Raw genomic sequence first — 19,118 nt, 5'->3', positions numbered from 1 at the left:
GCAGTTTTTCCATTCTTTAGATGTGATCTTTAGGATATTGATTTGCTATTCAGTGCTCTTGGCGTCTTGCAAATGACATGCAGTTATCACCCTCAATGTCATCTTTATCAGTATCATCATTGTAAACATTACCACCACCACCACCACAAACATTTATATTTTTTGCGTCAAAAAAAAGTAGTCAGGACATTCAGCTTCTTTTGAATGACCATTAATTAAAAAAAGATTTTGTTTCTTGTAGGTACAATATCTACCAATAGGACTGGCTAACCGGACCAAGCCTTGAACCCTTCACTACCCTATACAATGAGATAAGCCAATTATAACAGCATTTGACTATAGAAATATGGTAGCAAAAACTGACCTTTACCAATTACCAAGATTTAGAGAGAGGATGAAAAATAGGCTGAAATACAACCAAATTGACTATCATTAGAAGTAGTCTTGAGGGGGAAAAAGTAAATTGCTATAAAAGAGTACAAAGAAGAAAACAGTGCTCTGTACCAACATGTGCATGGGCGTATGTGTCTGTGTCTTCTAATCATGCTGTGATAAGTAAATGTGTGGGTTTGTTATGGCAGTGTTTGGGTGGGTATATGAGTATGTACTTATAATCTCCTGGGGGAACAGTTTCTAGTAAAAACTGACTTGATAAAAGCTCATGCTGCCAAATTCATGCCTTCTTGCTAAAGTGTAAGAATTGCGTGTACAGAGCTGTTACTTGTGGTCTAATTGGACAGCCTTTCATCCTAAACCTCCAGGCTTTACTCAATATCCCTGTCTCACTGGGTTTTTTTTTCTCCTCTCTGTCTCCTTGATTCCATCCTTCCTGTCTGCCCTTCGCTCTTCCTTCAGTCCTCTCCTGTATCAAATTTCTTATCTCTCTGTCCCTCTCTGTGATTGCTCTTTCTCTCTCACTCCCTCTATCTTGCTCTCATCTGTTGGTATGGCTCAGGCTGCATCATCCAAGAGGACACGTGTTCTCTGTTTATTATAGAGCAAAAGAAGGGAGGGGGAGAGTGAGCGAACGAGGGAGGGTGGAACAGAGGTAGAGAGATTCACACAGCATAGCCCTCACAGGGTAGACAGCATCGCTCTCAAACACACTCACAAGCAAACAAAAAGAGAGGCTAAACACATCAGAATCCTTTAAGACGACAACAGGAACCCAGTCCTTAAACAAAGGTAAGAAAGATCTCCTTAGTCATTGCGGTGATTGTTGTAGAAAGGTGCAAATTAGAAAGATAATTCAAGAGAACTAGAAGACATCTGTTGTTAGGTTAAGTTGACTGCTTGGTTGTTTCGATGCGAGGTGTTTGAAGATGTGGCAGATCCACAGAGCAGATCAAAAAGTGCCTCAACAATGGGCCTTGAGGGACTCCACCTCAAGAGAAACAGAGTCCCTGCTGAGAGTATTCAAGTGCTTGTGTCATAAGCTACGCTTCATAGTTCCAGCCTCTGCATTGGCGTCAATGGGTGGTCGACAGGTTAAATTTATTAACCCCGCAAAATAACTGCGTCAGACAGGGAAGCTTTGCCAAAAACAGCAAGCCAGTGGCAGTCCATCCAGACCACCCCTTAAATTCAGGGTAAGTCTATTAACAGGTGTCCTTTTCCCTTCATTGGAGTAATGCTATCTGCTATGGTGCTGAGATGTATCCGGGTCTGTGTAATAACAGATAAGCGCAGCTTTTGTTTTTCTAATCTCAATAACACTTCACAGAATATCAGACGCCAGTGTACCTGGTTGGGTGCCAACTAGCATTGGGAGGCCAGGAGGGCCGTGAAACTTTCCAGGCTGGATAAACTGACTTATCACAAGCCTTGACGCTTTTAGCTTTAAAGGGGTGATGGATGATGTTGTTAGAATGTGCCTTAAGATGAGAATATTTATGTTGGGAATGGCAACTGCCACACCTTTGGTTGACAACATAGCATGAAGATGAAATACATATTATCTATGTAACTCAAAGGTTGGTGGAAATGCAAGGAGGTAGTTTAACTACTAATGTATGTGATCATTAAAGCTGCAAAGATGATTCATAAGTGGCATGTTTTTTAAACAAGTGAAGAGAGTGGGGTTTTTTTTGTAAATCTTTTAAGTAATATTCAATTTACTTCAATTTACTTTTTCCCCCTGAAGACTACTTCTAATAATATTGTAAAAAAAGAGATGGCATTACTGATGCAACTTCATGCAAGGCTGCTTTTTTTTTGTTGTTGTTACGTATCCCTGCAAGACAACGAGATGCCCCCATTTCTACATTACATAACAATGCAACAGACGCCTTGAAAACTTTTCTCTCTCACTCTTACAAAACCTATACCTCCTCAAAGCCTTCCCTGTTAGAACTGTTCTCTACTGAGCATGGAAAAAGATTTTTTCAATAAACTGCTTGTTAGCTTTACTCTAATAGAAGCTCCTGGCTTGAGATTTATATAAAGAATGTCATTTATAGAGGATTTTTAAAAAATGCCTGGAACTTTTTCAATAAAACATATCTTTGAAAGACGCATGCCCTGGAACAAGTTTACATTTTGGTGTACAGGACTCAGATGGGTCTTCCTGAATATCTGAGATTTTTCTGAATACCAAATATTGTGTGTAGCTGAATTACAAATGGATCTTGTTTTGTACTGATAGATGGGGCCCGGATTGTTCTGGAACTTTCCGTCCAAGACTAGCTGCACGGTTCCACAGAGCCTGCTGCAGACAATGTACGTAGTTCCGCCTGTAACTGAGGTTGTAGTCTTTCTTTTCCGTTTTTATAGCATCCATCCCTTCATTTTTTGTTTGTCTCTTTGCTTGTGAATTCCATGGCCCGTTGCTGTGTCTGACCATCTTGATTTGTCGACCAATCACTGGGCAATGGCCAAACAAGGTCAAGTGTCAGTAACCATCATTACTCAGCACTAGATCATTACTCATAATTCACTGGCCAATAGCTGTTGATTGTTCCAGCCTTGAGTCTATTACCAATCCGTTCACGTAGGTTTATGTGTAAGATTAAAGTTATCATTTAGGTCTTACGTCTACTATATATAGGGATCTGAATTATGAGGTTTTGAATGTCTTACAATCAGTTGTTGCTTGAACTACGTGTTATTTGAGAGATGTGTGTCGACCTTGATATCCATTGTTTTGTTTTGGTGGCTTTGGTACTTTGGATGTTTTTTCTGTTCAAAAGGGTTCTGAAAAACTTTAATGGCCTTCTGCAGTCCTTGACCTCCAGTGCCCTCAATGTAGCTTAGAATAAACTGAGCCACATGATATCAATTTCATGTTAATGAACTACAATAAATGAAAATTCTCCATGAATAATTTGACTGCACATGAGTGAAGAAAGCCATTACGGTTTTGATTGTATTATATTCTGACCTAAATAGGTGTGCAGCTGTGATAAAAGCCCAGGCCGAATCAAAAAATTGCTTCATGAAAGCTTTTAGATGCAGGCTATTTATCAAAATGGAACCATTAATCTTTAAAGGAAAATGCACCTAACATCCCTGGATTGATTTCCTACTGATCCATACAGTAGAAACCTGTTTTAAGGAAAGGTTCAGCCAGCTTACTGTACTTTTGGCCAAGGTAAAACAGCCTTATTGAGGACCACATACCAACTCACCTTCTGTCTGCCTGGCTTGGAGCACTGGGCAGCTCCTGACAAGAGGCAGTGTGAGGGATTGGAAACATAGTTAATTCTGGTGGTATAACACTATCAGGGCAGAGAGCTGTTATTGACCCTTCGGATGTTACCCAGAATCCCACTGGAGGTGTGAAGTGAGCTCTCTGAGGGGCAGAGATTACAACAAGTTTTTGTGAATTCCACAGCTGCTTTTTATCTCAAGTTTAATACAAAAAAATATTCTGTATTTGTCTAATGAACTAGGGCAGTGGTTCTCAAATTGGGCGTGGCAAGACCAAGGGATAGTGTATAGTCAGCTTCAAGACGAGTAAATTTGACGAGGCATATCTCACTTTCAGATTCACCAGTACAATGGTGGGTGATGAAGAGACCACAGTGTATTGTGTGTCTCCAAATATTAGCTCTGGCTCTTCCAAATACTCGGACTGAAGCTGAACAAGTTAAGATACCACTTAAAGACTTCACATCACAAACACAAAGAGAAGCACATTGAAGTTGTAGTACTGTATTAATTATAAATGTTTCAAATAAATCCTAAATACTTTTGCAATCAAGGTCATATCTGATAGTGTCTTTATGAGGGTGCAGGCATACTCATCAAAGAGTACTGAAAAAATAATGGTTTCTGTAAAAACTTTAAACAAATGTTTCTTGAGCAGCATATCAGCATATTAGAATGATTTCTGAAGAAGCATAAGACATTTTAAAAGCATTAAAAATGTCATGTCTGAGAGTGTCTTTATGTGGGTGCATGTAGGTGGGGGGGCTTGAAAAAACAAAGTTCAGGCTGATCGGTCCTAAACTCAATCTGCCTGCAATCACATCATTCTCTATAGGACACAGTTGATTGGTTCCTGCTGTATCAGTAGCCAATGAGCTTGCTGCTCAACCTTCAAATACTCTGTCAGCATTTGCTGTAGAAGTTGCAGCACACTTTCAGAAACCCTCCACCTTCCCCAGCTCCACCTGTATAGATCTGCTATGGGTAATTCATGTGTGCCATACTGTACAGCAGCAGCATGTTGTGTATATATTGGCAGTAGCAAGTCCCGCCAAGACCAAATATATGAACCTTGTCATATCCATCTATTAACATACCAAACACTCAGAGAGTTGTCATGCCTGAAAAATAATTTTCTCTACAAAAGGGTGGCCTGACAGAAAAAGTTTGGGAACCACTGGACTCGCATGTGCATTTGTATTTGATTGTAAATTTCCTGGAACTTTCTATTTAGTGTATAAGGGTTATGTGAGCTTGTTGTGTTTTTATGCCCATCTTTTCTGTTGATGCTTAACCTGTCTCGTCTTCCATCTCCCTCTACATTTTACCATATAAAGTGGTTCCTTTTAAGAATCTTGGACTTGAGTGAAATATATACACATTAGAACAATCATTCATTTAATAAAAACACAAAGAAAACTAACTTAACAATGATGCCAAGTTAGTTTTTTTTTTTTGATCAATACTTTATTATAATTTTCTTACGAGCACAGTTACAAGCAATAACAAAAGTTTTGACTGACTTAATTCATTATGAGAAACATAACATAACAATTATAAAAGCCAAGTTAGTTTTTAGTGGGCGTAAAAGGAGGATAGTTTATTTGCCAACAAGTGCTGATTTCTCCCACATTTCTCCACATTGACATAAATTAAATAATTTATTTTTATTTGCATATTTGATTCTGCCAGCATGTGGGTGGTACTTAGCACTCTCTACACCTTGCGTAAGCAGCCATGTTCTTTCTATTTACCTCGACATTGGTAGCATCCAAAAGGCTAATTAAAACTTTGATCACTTGTATAACCTAATAGCGATGCCAATGAGACTGTATTGCTCAGCTTCTTGACAGCTTTGTGCCAAGATTAGTCACCCGTTTTGCGTTCAGAGAATGCCTTTAGAACTCCGTCCAACATAGATTTAGTTGTAATCGTTTTTTTGTGAACAGCATAAACACACATTGTCCTAACCCAGTTTCCAAGTATTGACTGGGATTCTGTATATCAGGTCAGACCCTTGCCTTTGAGCAGATTTATTGATTTGGTGTCTGACAGAATACTCTTCCACTGGTCTTTCCGTTGTCATATTCCCTCATGCACACTTTTTTGTCACTGGGCAGGGTCATATGCCATATGATTCCAAACTCTATTTTCTTTTCTCGTATTGCAGTTAGGACTAGTAGTGAAGCTTTTGAAAATGTAAAATAAGGAAAGTAAAGGTTATCCAACTCCCTGAAGATTGCAGGGGCGTCTACTGGCATTACTAGAGGTTACCATGGCAACACTGACGGGGTACAGAACCCACAAAAAAACAAATTTGGCTACAGGTTGATTTTTGACATGAATGTATTTATTAGTTCCTTGTACTGTAATTTTTAGTACAGGATAACACTAATGTTGTTGACCCATAGAAAATGTGACTTTTAAATATTACAGGCCTAAATTATATATGAAAAATGTGTGAAAAAAAGAGTTGAATAAGGGACCTAAGCCACAGTGACCGGAATAGCATAGAGACTTGGAGGTGGGCTTTGTTGACTTAAGCTAGTTAACAACCAAATGCGACACGCTAGAAAACTCTTAGCAACCACATAACAATGGTGGTTGCGTGGAGCCACTGGCAAGCAGCACTCATGTTCTCTTTAGAAAGAGTAAAAATGTAGCTCGATTATAGTATACCAAAACAGAGTGCTAATGATTATAATAATGATCTGAGAAAGGTCAGTACATGTGGGGGAGGAGGGAAGATGAGATGGATCTATGTAGAGATTGTGACAGAGAGGAAGGGAGGGAGAAAGAGAGGCCAATTGAGAGTATTGTGGTCATGTCTAGACCTTGTTATAATCACATCATGGGAGGTGTTATGCAACCAAAATAATCATTCCCTGCAGGGCTTTGAATCATTCTATCCGATCACATCCAAGGGTTTGATTTACACTGGCCATGATTTGAGATTCATGCAGCTCTGTGCACTGACAGGAAATAAGAGTGGAATGACTTTTCTGTTGGCTTAAAGTGTTCTGAATTAAACTCAGTTATTGTTAAACTCTTATGAGAATGATACGTCAAAGTGTTCTGTCATCTCTTGAGTAAAGGTGGCAATAATCTGCACTAATATTTGCATTAGGTTGTTTTTTCTTTTCTCATGTTCTTGTTTATGAGAGACTCATAGCACGTGTGTTTATAAGGTTGGCAAGAAGGTTAGATGTTAAGAAATGCTACTATGTTAACGACTGTTGCTTAGCCTACATGTTTATGCTAGCAATATTTCCATTAAGGTTGTAAATGAAGCCATTCTTCATAATCTTCATCTATGTGTTTGCAGAATTATTAGAGACCAATAAGTTAGCACTAGACTGTGGAGGTGTTTGTTAGCTTAGCATGTGTTATTGAAATATCAACTGACACTGACGGAGCTCCCATGAGCCGACAACCCTCAGCTACACAGCTGGAGTTTAATAAGTACCAAATGGAAAAGTACATTGACTCATCCATCAACAGATATCTTGAGACAACCTGTGAGCTAGTGTCACAATTGGCCATGTGTTCCTGGTGACTGACAAGTTTGTACCTTTTTGTGTCATCCTGAACTTAACCACCAAACAACATTCAAGCCATGTTCACAAAGCCACCTCATTTTAAATCCACAAAACTCCATACTCACATGTAGTTTTATATTGTTTGGAGCCAGATTAGTACCCCTGCTAAAAGAATGCAGTTAAAACCAACTTCTAGTTGGTTTTACATGTGGTGTGTCTCAATCCGCACCCTAGTTCAGTATTAAGTACACTGCCCAGGCAGGCAGCCATTTGTAGGATGTTGCAATGTACTGAAACATTGACTCCCTTGAAATTACCAGTGAGCATAAGCTGCTCAGGAAATTATGAAAAATGTTGTCTTCTTCAGTTCAAGTCATCAGAATAATGATGTTGCTGATATGATTTAATACATGATATCATAATCATGTTGTGTGTAATTGAGTCATTAGTATCCTAATGCTTATTGGATCAAGGTCCTTGCTAGTGCCCAAATGCTTGTGTTGATAGATGTTTTCCATAGAGAACTAGGGAGTGGAAAGAGACACATGGTTACTAGCTGGTCCAAGCAAGCTGGTGTAGGTGTTTAGTTCTCCTGCCACACAGTTGGTCCGAGGTCAACCTAGTGCCCACCAGATTAGCTATAGGGGCTTTCGCACCGAAAAGTTCTAGGAACTCAGTTCTAGGAACTAGCCACTAGGATAGTTCCCCGGGAACAAATTTCTCCCCTGGGCCATGTTCCTGGTTGCATTCGCACGACAATAGGAACTATGAAGCGGCCGACAGCGGGGTCTTTAAGCACGGCATTTACAAGCGCTAAAAACCGGTGAATGGAGGATGCCGTGATCGGAGTTGTGTTTGTTGTGTGTCGTGAGTTTCGTGATAACAGAGATGGAATGTAAACGCATAATTTACGTGACTGAAGTGGAGCTATCTCCTATGACACCTTTCAGTATTACATATCATTGAGGCGGAAAAAAGAACACAACCCTGCAGACAACAGGTAAATGCCTTTATCGCTGTTTTCCATGTTCGTGAAGTAAATATGTCTACATGGCTTTTTAAAAATGCTTTATGTAGGTGTTTGACATGCGTTTGAACAATCAACGTACACTTACGTCACTGATAGTTCCTATAGTGCTAGTTTAGACCCTACTCTGAAGTAGGAGCTAATTTAGTTCCCCCAAAAGGAGTTCATAGAACTAAAATCGTTCCTAGTTCCTGCGGTACGAACACGGAAAAATCAGGGTACTTCAGCCAATAGTTGTAGGAACTATGAAAAGGTTCCTCTGGTGCGAAAGCCCCTTATGTTCCAAGACCCAGCTTGACCACCTTAAAGACCCCTGGGAAATTGTTTAGCAAGTGCAGTTGTTACATATTTCCTATTGAAACAGGAATTTTAGGCAGGGCATATTGAAGAGGTTACATCAATAGACTTTAGTTACGTCACAGCCATAAACTTAGGCACTTGTCAGTTGGCTACAAGTGGTATAAGGGGGAGGGATATTTTGATTCTACAATTAACATCTGATTGGACAAACATCTGTAGTGCAGGATCAGAGGTGGAAAGTCCAGGGGTCAGAAAGTAAAAGTCCTGTCGTAATTTTATTCCAACCAGCTGAAGCAGTGTTAAAGTTAATGAGATAATTAAGTGATTAATTGAGTGATGATTGACCGTTATTGAAGATACCTGATGTTAACAAGCAGAATCACCAATTTTTAATTCACCATCATGCAGATCAGGGATTGCTTTAGTTAAGCTCTTGACCCTTGACTTTTTAATATTACATTTTATTTGGCTGCAATAACTGAGTTGTAACACCCAGACAAGCAAAGAGAAAAGATGATCAGGTGGTGTTGGTTATGTTTTCACATAATCGTTATTTGACCTGAATCAACAAACTCATTTAGAGCCCAATCTCTGAGTTAGATTTACATTATTGATTACAGCAGCACTGTGATTCTACAGCAGGAGATCCTGCTTTTTCAATATAATCCAAAGGATTTCTTAAAAGTTGTTCTAATTTTTTTTTTTAAATTTAATCTTTAATTTAGAGACCCAGACATGAAGAATCAGCCTGTGAATCTCAATAGTGGTGAGAATAATAAAGCATGTTGCAGTGCATTCTGGGTGCCACCAATCAAAATTCATCCATGCCTCCAATCATGCATTGCTTCATGAATAAATTATGAGCTTAATTGTCTTGGTAACTTCCTTTATTCTCACTATTTTTTTTTTTTTGTTGTTGCTATTTTTATGTGACTTTGTAGTAGGTTGTTTTCTAGTGTTCAGAGTTGATCTGTTTATCAGACTATGTTGCTTGTCACGGTTGTCGAGATTCATACTTTGATTCTTGATGTCTGTGTGTGCCTAACACAAAAGTTTTTTCTTTTTAAACTTTTGAGAAATCCTTTGGATTATGTTGAAAAAGCTGGATCTCCTGCTGTAGAATCACAGTGCTGCTGTAATCAATAATGTAAATCTAACTCAGAGATTGGGCTCTAAATGAGTTTAGTGATTCAGGTCAAATAATGATTATGTAAAACATAACCAACACCACCTGATCATCTTTCCACTTTGCTTGTCTGACTGTTATAACTTAGTTACAGACAAACAAAATATAATATTAAACAGCCAAGAGTCAAGAGCTCAACTAAAGCAATCCCTGATCTCCATGATGGTAACTTAAAAATTGAGATTTTCTCCTTTTGTGATTCTGCTTGTTGTCATCAGGTGTCTTCAATAATGGTCAATCATCACTCAATTAAACACTTATTTATCTCATTAATGCTTCAGTGGGTGGAATAAAAATATGGCAGGACTTTTACTTTCTGACCCCTGGACTTTCCACCTCTGTGCAGGATGAGTCATCAACATTTGTGATCTGTTTTGCTAGAAGAAAAAAAAAATCTGTACATTTTAAAGTTATACATCTAGTTAATTTATTCAACTTTTAGAAGTGCACTACAATATTGATGACCTCAAAGCTAAAAGACATGGAGTAAAAGCCAAAAAAAAAAAGTTTTATCATGGGGTCTTTAAGCTGGTATGAACTGTATACGTGGTTTGAGCAATGGTGGTGTGGGTAATATTTCAATATTGGAGCAGCAAGATGGATTTGATTGGATTATGGTTTGCTGTCGAATAGCCTTGTTAATCTCAGGTGTGTGTGTTGCCATGGTGATTGCAGGTTGCTCTCCAGGATGGCTGGCATGAAGGATCAGCAGTTCACTGAAGAGAAACCGCTACTGCCAGAATCCAGGGGACAGGAACCAGAGATGGTGAGTATGTGTGTGAGTAAGCGTGTGTGCGCATAGCTAAATATAGTACACCAGTTAAAAATGTCCCCCTGTTTTTAGGCAAGAGTACAAAAATTGGATGTGTGTGTACATGATAAAGGATTTATCTATGCTCACCAAATACTGCATTTCATCTTAATCCACACATATGTGTAAAGCTAATGTGAAATGAAAAGCATAACATGTCTTTAATTCCAGTAGAAATAAATGAAAATTTGGGACACTGGCAACAAAGGGTGTACTACTTTCTTGCTTTTCTTTAGAAGTATTCTGATATTCATAAAAGAGCACAGTTAATAATAGATATTTGAGTTATACTAGTACACCTGAAATCCATTTATTAATAATGCAATCTACTGTAATTTTTACCCCTTACCTGATTAAATCAATGCACAAAACCAATCAAATGCATTGGGTTCCCACAGTCATTAAAAAGCTCTAAAATTGTGATTTTCCATGCCAGTAATTATATAAATTCTTAGATACCTTTTTTTTTTCTTTTTGATTTTGTGTCTGATGCTTATTTTCCCAGATTATCACACAGTATCATTCATACATATCATTATTGTTTCTTCAGCTTCTCACCTCCGCCACCAAACCCTTGTCCTCCGATCTCATAGAGGGCACTGTCTACTGTAGTGTGCTGTAACTAGTGTTTGTGTCTATGTGTGATGTGGCAGGCTAAAGGACAGTGTGTGCACGCGCTGCCCTCTGCTACGCCCTCCCCCCAAATGGCTCGCCCCCCAAAACGCTGGCATGCCATCGCCCGACACTGGCTCGGCCTGACGCGGCGTCGGACCAGCGGGTACTTCCCGGTAGGCTGATTACCGCACAGACCATGTCCACCCTTCCAACCGAGGAATACTAATTTCTGTCAAGTTCTTAGTTACCTGTTAGAAAAGACCAAACAAGGCCTGATATTTTCTCTCTACCCAAATCTCTACCCCAAAACCCAATAGGTTTCACATGCTGTGATGTGTACAACATAGAAATGTTCTTTTTGGCACAATGTATCTATTCATGCACACTGCAATAGCATCATTTTAAACAATACTCAATAGATTAAAGGATTAGTTCACTTTCAAATGAAAATTAGCCCAAGCTTTACTCACCCTCAAGCCATCCTAGGTGTATATGACTTTCTTCTTTCTGATGAACACAATCGGAGATATATTAATAAATATCCTGATGCATTTGAGCTTTATAATGGCAGTGAGCGAGGATCAATGAGTATAAGTTGAAGAAAGTGCCTCCATCCACATCCATCCATCATAAACGTGTACTCCACATGGCTCCAGGGGGGTTAATAAAGTCCTTCTGAAGTGAAGTGATGAGTTTGTGTAAAAAATATCCGTATTCAACGAGTTATGAAGTAAAATATCTAGCTTCCTTCCGCCAGACTGCTTTCTGTATTCAACGTACGAAGAAAGTGTGAAACTCTTGCAGTTCTAAAAGCTTACGCTACGTCCTACGCCTTCCCTATTTAACTTACGGTAAAAGTGTAACTGATGCAACGCCAGTTTACACTTTCTCCGTAACTTCGGAAGCTGGATATTTTACTTCATATCTTGTTAAATATGTATATTTTTTAATTTTTACTTCGGAAGGTAGATATTTTACTTCATAACTTGTTAAATATGTATATTTTTTAATTTTTACTTCGGAAGGTAGATATTTTACTTCATAACTTGTTAAATATGTATTTTTTTAATTTTTACTTCGGAAGGTAGATATTTTACTTCATAACTTGTTAAATATGTATATTTTTTAATTTTTACTTCGGAAGGTAGATATTTTACTTCATAACTTGTTAAATATGTATATTTTTTAATTTTTATTTCGGAAGGTAGATATTTTACTTCATAACTTGTTAAATATGTATATTTTTTAATTTTTACTTCGGAAGGTAGATATTTTACTTCATAACTTGTTAAATATGTATATTTTTTAATTTTTACTTCGAAAGGTAGATATTTTACTTCATAACTTGTTAAATATGTATATTTTTTAATTTTTACTTCGGAAGGTAGATATTTTACTTCATAACTTGTTAAATATGTATATTTTTAAATTTTTACTTCAGAAGGTAGATATTTTACTTCATAACTTGTTAAATATGGATATTTTTTCATTTTTACTTCGGAAGGTAGACATTTTCATATCTTGTTAAATATGGATATTTTTTCATTTTTACTTCGGAAGCTAGATATTTTACTTCATAACTTGTTAATATGGATTTTTTTCCCACACAAACGCATCCCTTCGCTTCAGAAGGAAACCCTCTGGAGCCGTGTGGAATATGTTTATGATGGATGGATGTGGATGGAAGCACTTTCTTCAGCTCATACTCGTGACTCCTGATCACTGCCATTATAAAGCGTCAGGATATTTATTAAAATATCTCTGATTGTGTTCATCAGAAAAATAAAGTCATATACACCTACGATGGCTTGAGGGTGAGTAAAGCTTGGGCTAATTTTCATTTGAAAGTGAACTAATCCTTTAAATGTGTCAATGTGGCACATGATAATACTATAAAAACAAGCAAAAAGTCAGATTTGTGAATAACACTTAGGCTTTGTTCAGACAGACAGCAAGTCTTTTTTTTTAGCTTATCCGAGTCAAATCAGTAGTTTGCAGTCAGGACTTCAGAACGTCACATGAAATCTGACTTTTACAGATTAATCTCACTGATTTTCACAGATTCATTCAGGATTTTGTTGGTTAAATTGGATTTTTTTGCCAACATGACTGTAACGGCATACTGAATTCTGAATTCACTAATTTATATTAACATTCAGCATTCACTATATAGTGACTGGATGAACAACTTATTGATCTTGTACACAACATATGCATAACTGTGTAAATAATACAGTTATGGCTCTGAATATTTTGTAATGATATCATGATGGACAGCCAAAATGTAGTTCAGACTCTCTTGTCTCTTAGCATTGTACTGACACCTACATCATTACTATGGCAACATATGCAGATATGCTGGCTATTGACCTCACTGTCTAAACAAATAGATCACTTGCAAAATGACATTGCTCAGGATGGTATTAGAAACACAAATCAGATTTATGTGCAATGTGAACAAAGCTTTATATACCGTAATGTCATAAGTTTCAGTTCCTCAAGAAGCACAGTTGTTTACCCATAAGGCTGCCCCCTTTTGCACTTCTGAGGTACTGCATTAGAGTTTTAACCCTGAAAAGGAGTGACACCTGCTGGTCCGACATTAAAGCTGCTTTTGCTTTTCTGCTGCCAACAGCTCTAACTGCATGCACTAAACTCTTTCTTTAGGTTTGTGGGTTTATTCCAGCTTCTGCCAATCTGCAAAAGAATCACTTTATAAGTGATACTTGCTTTTCCAAAATGGATGCTTTGTTCATATCTAATGTAGATTGTGCTAACTCATGTTTCCTTGCCTTTTCAGAAAAATGAGATGGATTTTTATGTTATTCCTATAGTGACTGTAGGGATACAATTGTCTGGCAAGGAGATGCTGTCCTGTTCTCAAGCTGTTCTTTTACAACATTTGTGTACCCATTTCACCTTTATTTCCTTAGCATGTTGTGTTTAAACAGTGTCTTTACTCATGAATTGGTTGGACCAGCTCGGGCCATCATAACACTTAACCATTATACTTTAACGTATAATGGAGTTAAACAGGCTTCATATTAGCAGTGATGCAAGCTCAGCTTGCATGTTTTATCTTTCCACAAATAGCTGCTGATCTGAAGCCAGCTTAGCCACCTACATACTAACTAACCATGTCTTGTGAAACAACAACCAGTGGTGTAAAGTACTGGAGTAATTATACTTTATTATTATACTTAGTATTATTTGGGGCATTTTTTTTTTTTTACTGTACTCAATTTAAAAGGAATAACTGCACTTTTTCTTATTTACATTACCAAGGAGAAAATTATACATTTTTCTCCTTAGAGATCCATTTAGACCTTAAAAGTGGGTCATAGTGATATAAATCACTTTGTAAATAAATTTGGAAACATTTTGCTTTCACTCCAAATATTTTGGTTTTTGAGTAAAATTTGGACAGTATCTATATTTTAACTTGAGTATCATTTCTCAGTACTTTTTATACCCCTGAAAAAAACTCTCAGTTCCAGACATAACAGCTCAAGTAACTGTTTCCATCACAGAAACCCTTTCCTCGGTGACGGGACCTTGCAGAGTGTTGCTCCAAATGCTTATTTTATTGTGATAGCATTAAAAACGAATGTACTTTGGCTTTGATGAACCTGACCTTTTGTGTTCCTGCAGGAAAACTGCGAAACCTTTGTAGCTGCAGGAGATTGGAAGGTACGATGACTTTTCCTGTTCATATTTGATGTTGACTTATGATTTACATTTAAACAGCCCATCTATAAGGGATTTTGCGCCATACATGTCAGATTTAAAAAGGTGTGGCGTCATTATTCCTTTTTGGCATTTGATGATTAAAGACAGCATATAGTTTTGTTGTTGTTGTTTTGGTAAGAGAGCAAATAATGAGAGCATGAGAGAGAAAATGAAAGACATGGCAGTGTTGCTATGACCTCCTGAGTACAAATTCAATCAATATCCACTTCAGAGCACTAATAGCAACCTGCAGTACCAGCCTGCTGATTAAAACTGATAGTTTAACCGTTCTGGACAGATTCCCTTCGTTATAGCTGTGAATTTTACATTTTTATTCACATAAATCTCTTTAAAATTAATATGACATCAAAATGGACACTATTTAAATTTGTAATGCACGTTTTTTGTCTTATTGTACAATATAATATAATATAATACATCAGATGTCCAGATTTAATCTGCTCTAAGAGTTACACTCAGTTACAGACATCAAATTGCAGTTGAAATCTGAGATAAAAGTTGAGGTACGAGAACTTCATCACCTCAGTTTTATCTCTGTCTCACAGTTTGCATCATCTCTTCACACCTTTGACAGAAATAGGACTAAATCACAGAGAGAAATTGAATAAAACAGTGTGAAATCCAAACAGCGGATGGGGCTGGAGATGATAGGATTTGTAATCCACACACTAATCAAGTGAGAGGTTTTAATTGTGATGGAGAACGGATAATTAAATAGGTGTTTGCTAACACAATACGGTTACCTAATGGCAAGCAACAAAAAAATAAAAAAGATGTACAAAGAAAGAAAGAAAGAAAGAAATGACACATCATAAAACACAGTCCAATTGGTCAATACAGAATTCCAGGCAAAAATAATATGTATTTGCAAAACCCAAAATATGTTTTACTAGTTATAAACCACTTCAAATGCATGGTGAAAATTAAAAAGCAAATTTTTGTCACTACTAATACAGACGAGACTGAAAGTTAAAGGTGCCCTAGATTATGTTTTTAAAAGATGTAATATAAGTCTAAGGTGTCCCCTGAATGTGTCTGTGACGTTTCAGCTCAAAATACCCCATTGATTTTTTTAAATTAATTTTTTTAATTTTGGGGCATCATTATAAACGCGCTGATTTATGCTGTGGCCCCTTTAAATCCCGTGCTCTCCGCCCCCGGAGCTCGCGCTTGCCTTAAACAGTGCCGTAACAAAGTTTACACAGCTAATATAACCCTCAAAATTGATCTTTACAAAGTGTTCGTCATGCATGCGACATGCATGCGTCGGATTATGTGAGTATTGTATACTGTTATATTGTTTACATTGATTCTGAATGAGTTTGAGGCTATGCTGCGTGGCTAAAGCTAACATTACACACTGTTGGAGAGATTTATAAAGAATGAAGTTGTGTTTATGCATTATACAGACTGCAAGTGTTTAAAAATGTACTTGTAATTAACAGTACATTAGCAACATGCTAACGAAACATTTAGAAAGACAATTTACAAATATCACTAAAAATATCATGATATCATGGATCATGTCAGTTATTATTGCTCCATCTGCCATTTTTCGCTGTTGTTCTTGCTTGCTTACCTAGTCTGTTGATTCAGACGTTGATCCAGACGTTTTGCCCTTGTCTAATGATTTTCATAATGATAATGTTGGGACCGTGGGCTGGCATATGCAAATATTGGGGGCGTACACCCCGACTGTTACGTAACATTCGGTGTTATGTTGAGATTCGCCTGTTCTTCGGAGGTCTTTTAAACAAATGAGATTTATATAAGAAGGAGGAAACAATGGAGTTTGAGACTCACTGTATGTCTTTTCCATGTACTGAACTATTGTTATTTAACTATGCCAAGATAAATTCAATTTTTCATTCAAGGGCACCTTTAATAAACCAAACATATTCAGACTCTTTTGCCACATTCAAACAGCAACATAATACGGTTGTCAGTTCTGTATTTGAATCAGGTTACGTTCACACACAGTTCAGTTATTTACAGGAGTGACAACCGCATTACATCACCAAAATGACACCCGTAAATTTTCAGGATTCACAACACACGCATTCTCGGAAAACACCAGACTGGACAACCAGACTGGACAGCTAGTTGCCTGTGCTGCACAAACTCACGTCTAACTTGTGTTGTAGGTTTTCATGTGTGCTTTCGGTAACTTACAGTGATGGAGTTATGAGCTGTGTGTCATCTGAAGGTTCTAGATCCAGTCACTGTTATGCACCAGAGCTGCTCCTGTCAGTTTTGTGAAATGCTACGCTCTCCATCCTATAAAAGCAGCAATCGGTTAATGAATATTTGACAAATTCGATTAGACTCTTGTTATGTTAAAAGCAATGACTTTTCAGTTTTTTGGACATTGCCATTTTTAATATTACTTTGGTCACAGTCGCTATGGTCACTGGTAAAGGGATAGTTCACCCAAAAATGAAAATTCTGTCATCATTTACTCCCCCTCAAGTTCTAAACCTGTATAAATTTCTTTGTTCTGCTGAACACAAATTTGGAATAATGTTCATAACCAAGCAGATCTCACCCCCCCCCCCCCCATTGACTGCCATAGTATTTTTTTTTTTCCCTACTATGGTAGTAGTAGGTAATGGGGGGTGAGATCTGCTTGGTTACAAACATTCCAAATATCTTCCTTTGTGTTCAGCAGGACAAAGAAATGTATACACGTTTGGAACAACTTGAGGGGGAGTAAATGATCATAGAATCTCCATTTTTGGGTGAACTATCCCTTAAGAGAATAGGGGCTTGACTCCTGTTGCATGTATTATAAAATGCTGTGTGAACGGGAGATTTCGAGACTCAAACCTGTAAGTAAATGCAGTTGTCAATCCCCAAAACTGGCAGTGTGAATGTTTTGTCATATAAGCTACGTCTTTTAACACAACCAATAGAAATGCATTTTCTTCCAAATTAAATTTTGTTTTTAAAATACAGGCTCCTATAATATTTTAGAACCAAAAGTACACCTCAGAAGTTTAAATGGCTCATTTTGTGCAACTTGCAGTGCATTCAAGGTACATTCTATTCTATCAGTTTACTACTGTATATTTGTATTGGGAATGGGATGGGCAGTAACCATTATACCAAATTGTAGTAGCCACAAATTCATGATTTAATTTGTTTTTACTCTACAAATGTCTGTTACAAAAGATTAATCACTAAAAACCTGTTAGCATTTATTTGTGTGCGGTGTGATGTGGTGGGCAGAGTCCATCCTTTTTTGACAATGACAATGCAACTGTTTTTACACCCAAGATCTGCAATTGAAAGGAGGAGATAGAGGTTGTGCATTTAAGTGAGCAAAAGCCAGTCAGCCACAAAGGGATTAATGTTGCACGTACACAGGGAAAAAACATGTGCATTTAAAATACGCAGTGGAGTCTGCAGGCCACAGTTCTCTTGGATTGAAAATTCAAACAGAGGTCGTTTACTACAGAATACATCGCATGTAAATACATCCTCATCTCAGAAGTGGGCCATGTGCCTCATGTGTTCATGTCTCAGCACTCCATCACGTGTTCATGTTGAAGCGCACGTATACAGACGCTGTCACATACACGACACGAGTCACATTGAGAGTGTTGCTATAAAACCTTCACTGGCATTTATTTGACCTGGCCCATTTCACTCTGTGTGTTGTGTCTTTGTCTAATAATAATATTCATATGATAAATTTTAATTTTAATTCATAAATAATGACTAATTTTTGAGCGATACCCTCTATTCACAGAGAATCGAGCGCTATATTGCTGCTAAATTGCAATAATAAAACTATTTAATAGCCATATTAAAGGCCTTAAAGATAAAGAAGATAAAGATAGAAAATATGGGAAAATGCAGACAAAACACAACAGATTTAGATTGACACAAAGCTCAGCCAATCAAAGGCAGCCTTTTTTTTGCATTCAGCCAATGAGAGAGCAGGGGTGGGGTATGAAACGTACTGGGGGAGGGGACAGCAGCGCTGCAAAACTCCCTTGACAAGGAGAGACAAAGAGACACCGTAGCAACTGCAGCATCTCTCTGGTTCCCTGCATCCGAATCCTATTGCCCGGAGAGGACCTTGTCTTTTTCCTGCTCCATATACTCTAAGCAAGCGTACACAATCTCTAAGAAGCCATGCCGGAGTGCTGGGACGGGGTGAGTGGGATATCTGTGATTACAAGAATGTAAATAGGGAATAAGAGATAGAATGCTAATAATAAACAGCTAAAAAAAATT

The 19,118-nt window shown here is 37.6% G+C and overlaps 1 protein-coding gene across 7 annotated transcripts in view; it reads left to right on the top strand.

The window, feature by feature from the left end:
* The first annotated feature begins 1,032 nt into the window (after positions 1-1,032).
* ndrg4 (NDRG family member 4) overlaps positions 1,033-19,118 on the top strand; it is a 36,214-nt gene continuing 18,128 nt past the window's right edge. The window contains exons 1-5 of one of the 7 annotated variants that reach the window (XM_048157998.1): positions 1,043-1,185; positions 2,645-2,718; positions 10,376-10,466; positions 11,165-11,299; positions 14,778-14,816. In XM_048157998.1, coding sequence (XP_048013955.1) covers positions 2,645-2,718; positions 10,376-10,466; positions 11,165-11,299; positions 14,778-14,816 — 339 coding nt within the window. In that variant the 5' untranslated portion in view covers positions 1,043-1,185. Of the gene's footprint in view, positions 1,186-2,644; positions 2,719-10,375; positions 10,467-11,164; positions 11,300-14,777; positions 14,817-18,871; positions 19,038-19,118 lie in introns of those variants that run through there. The other 6 variants (XM_048157999.1, XM_048158000.1, XM_048158001.1 and 3 more) reach the window with 6 other exon arrangements.

The sequence above is a fragment of the Megalobrama amblycephala genome, linkage group LG15, assembly GCF_018812025.1.
Source record: "Megalobrama amblycephala isolate DHTTF-2021 linkage group LG15, ASM1881202v1, whole genome shotgun sequence".
Taxonomy (NCBI): Eukaryota; Metazoa; Chordata; class Actinopteri; order Cypriniformes; family Xenocyprididae; genus Megalobrama; species Megalobrama amblycephala.
This window is presented reverse-complemented; position numbering and strand designations above follow the sequence as displayed.